Below are 2935 nucleotides of genomic sequence, written 5' to 3' on the forward strand. Positions count from 1 at the left end.
AAATGACACACGAGAGATATACCATCAGATAGTTCGTTGTCATGCATTAGCGACAGATGATTCAACACAACATATATTTACAGCGACAGATCGTTTAACAGTCCAATTTAATGTACAAAAAAAATATAATTTTTAGCACATATAATAACATTATCGAAATCTTATTATAGTGTCCACAAGTCATGAAGATACAGAAGCCACATACATATAATATCCAAATTTGTCCTTACATTACATCCAGCAAAAGTGGACCACCAAATATATTTGTCTTGCCATACATCACACATCCAGCAAGGTCAAGCACCAAAAGAATTATAGTAGTACTTTGTCTTGTCATACATCACACATCCAGCAAGGTCAAGCACCAAAAGAATTAGACACTACTACTTTGTGTTTTCGATTCTCAGGTTTGTGCACTGAATCTCATTTCTAGGACTAAGAAGTCAAAGCCAAAAGGAATGACTTACCAAAGGTAGAGCTCATCCATCAGTAGAATAATATTCTAGAAACTCAAGTCAAAGGCTAGTTTGGAGCACTTCCTGGAAAACAGAACCATGTAATCAGAAACTATAGACCTCATTTGGTGCGACAAATGTCTGTAACATTCAGTGAAGTTTAAATTAGAACAGTAAATTACATCAGCTAAGAGAAACATGGTTCTGGTTTGTGCCTTGCAGTAATTTTAGCAAAGAGAAAATGAGAACATAAAGTCACAGAAGCACATAAAGTCTGGAAGATATGATGGTTAGTGGGTAGGAACTATTTCACAAGATGAGTGCAGTTCATGACTTAGAAAATACTATGAAAGCCATAGGAAAGAGCACCTCTGCTCTTATTCAAATAAACAAAACTGAGCAGTAATTTGCTCACTAGGATATTACAAGTTGGCACTAAGTTTTATAGATTGATGAAATAAAATTAGGAACATACCTACAGTGCTCTTGAGAGGTCCAGATGCCTTCTTCTTGCATTCCTTAAGCTACACATATAGGATTAATAATTAAGAACATTGGTCATGCATCTTAGATCATAGCAAAATAAAAATTATGTCAAGTGTAGTTTGTTACTTTATTGTATGGCCATGTGATGGTCATCTTGAGAGCACTAGCCATAGTCTGCACGTCGCCATAAGCTCGGGGCAGCAGAGCATCTCTTTTCATCACAACATTAACAACTACTTCACAGTATTCATTCCCAAGTGGCTCGCCTCCTACCATGGTGTTTGGATTAGTTGATGTGACTGTTCCCCTAGCCACAGCTAAATCAGATCTCAACATAGCAAATAATATCACATCGCTGCCAACCTGAAATAAATAATGCGCTCATAAAAATTTTAAAGCAACATATATGAAACCATAAATTAATGCATGAAGACAAGAAAATTACAAGGTTATCATGAGAAAAGCGAGGGCCATCATTTTTTGGTGTAGTTCTCTTGTTCCTAGATGAATGGGCAACATCATGTCTAAGGGGCTGCAAGCTCTCACCAGTTCCAGCCTGAAGTTAAGATACAGTCATGAGAGTTGCAAAACATGAAACATATTTAAATCATAGAGAAATATTGTGCAGCATTGCAAAATTACATGTGTATCATTTGTTGTAGTGGTCATGTTAATAGCTGATCGGGCTGCAACAGTCCTAGGGGGCAGCAAGCTCTCTTGTGCTGCAACCTAAAACAAATAATGCACTAATGAGAACTATAAAACATGGGACATATTTAAATCATAGAGAAATATTGTTGCAGCATTGCAAAATTACATGTGTATCATTTGTTGAGGTGGTCATGTTAATAGTTGATCGGGCTGCAACAGTCCTAGGGGGCAGCAAGCTCTCTTGTGCCGGAACCTAAAAGAAATCATGCACTAATGAGAACTATAAAACATGGAACATATCTAAAGTCATAAAGAAAAACATAGCAGCAGCATAGCAAGACTACATGTGAATCGTTTGCAAAGCAAGGGTGGATATCAGTTGGTGCAGTATTCATGTGCATAGCTGACCGGACAGCTACAACAGGCCTAATGGGGGTCAAGTTCTCTTCAATTTGAACCTGAAATAAACAATTCACTTATGAGAATTGTGGAGAAGGGAACATTTTTAAATCACACATAAATGATTTGTAAGGGCAAACATTTGGTGTTGTTATGTTCATAGCTGATCGGGTTGCACCATGCCTACATGGAAGCAGGTCCTCGTCCTCCTCGCCATACCGATCATTTTCTTCATCCTATACATAATTATCATAATTTTTAGGCTGAGGATCATTATGTGCTTCATCGATATGTTCTTCAGGTGTCAGACTCTACACAAGAATCATAACAATATTATTTATTAGCTTCCATCAGTGAAATATATGTGCACATTAAGATGTGTAAAGGCATAATTTATTCTAAGTTCTATACCGCATATTGTCTTGAATTAGAACCATGCTGTGGCAGGACTTCAACATTTGTCCTTCCTTGTGCCAACCTTTCCTCTTCCAATTCCAAAATACGTTGCTCAAGAGCTCTGTTCTTACTTTCAGCATTCTGTCGAGCAACAATTTCCATTTGCATCCTTGTTGACATGAGTGCTTTGAGCCCTGGGGTACCAACCTCTTGGGGAGTTGGTCCCAGACCCAAAACACGAACACGTCCTCTTAGCTCCTTTGCTCCGCAAACAGCAGCATACGCATCGCCTTCTTGAATTGTTTTATCCTTCAACTCTGGTTGAGCTTCAACAATGGCTTTAAGCTCATCCTACAAGACATGAATAAATAAAGTGTATACAACATATTCATGTTTCTTTTTGAGAAAACTTACAATCGTTCCTGCTGCCTCCCTTAAAGGCACACCATTCCTTCTTGTATGTGTATTAATATACACTTCATCTCTTCGAGGGGGACGTCCAAGTGCTTTACCCTACAGGTTTTATAACTATGTATACATGAAAGGCC

The 2935-nt window shown here is 38.0% G+C and overlaps 1 protein-coding gene and 1 long non-coding RNA gene across 2 annotated transcripts in view; both read right to left on the minus strand.

Annotated features, from left to right (window-relative positions):
• Positions 1-1443: 1443 nt before the first annotated feature.
• Positions 1444-1847, minus strand: LOC110431504. Its single transcript, XR_002448952.1, has 3 exons — positions 1759-1847; positions 1584-1670; positions 1444-1497 (listed from the first exon to the last, which is right to left on the minus strand). It is a non-coding gene; the product is annotated as an uncharacterized LOC110431504 (long non-coding RNA).
• A 549-nt stretch (positions 1848-2396) lies between these two features.
• The window catches only part of LOC110431503, a 12494-nt gene continuing 11955 nt past the window's right edge, over positions 2397-2935 (minus strand). Inside the window, exons 2-3 of the mRNA XM_021450607.1 lie at positions 2802-2900; positions 2397-2738 (exon numbers count right to left, since the gene is read on the minus strand). Coding sequence (XP_021306282.1) covers positions 2397-2738; positions 2802-2900 — 441 coding nt within the window. The remainder of the gene's footprint in view (positions 2739-2801; positions 2901-2935) is intronic.

The sequence above is a fragment of the Sorghum bicolor genome, unplaced genomic scaffold, assembly GCF_000003195.3.
Source record: "Sorghum bicolor cultivar BTx623 unplaced genomic scaffold, Sorghum_bicolor_NCBIv3 super_33, whole genome shotgun sequence".
In the NCBI taxonomy this organism is placed as follows: Eukaryota; Viridiplantae; Streptophyta; class Magnoliopsida; order Poales; family Poaceae; genus Sorghum; species Sorghum bicolor.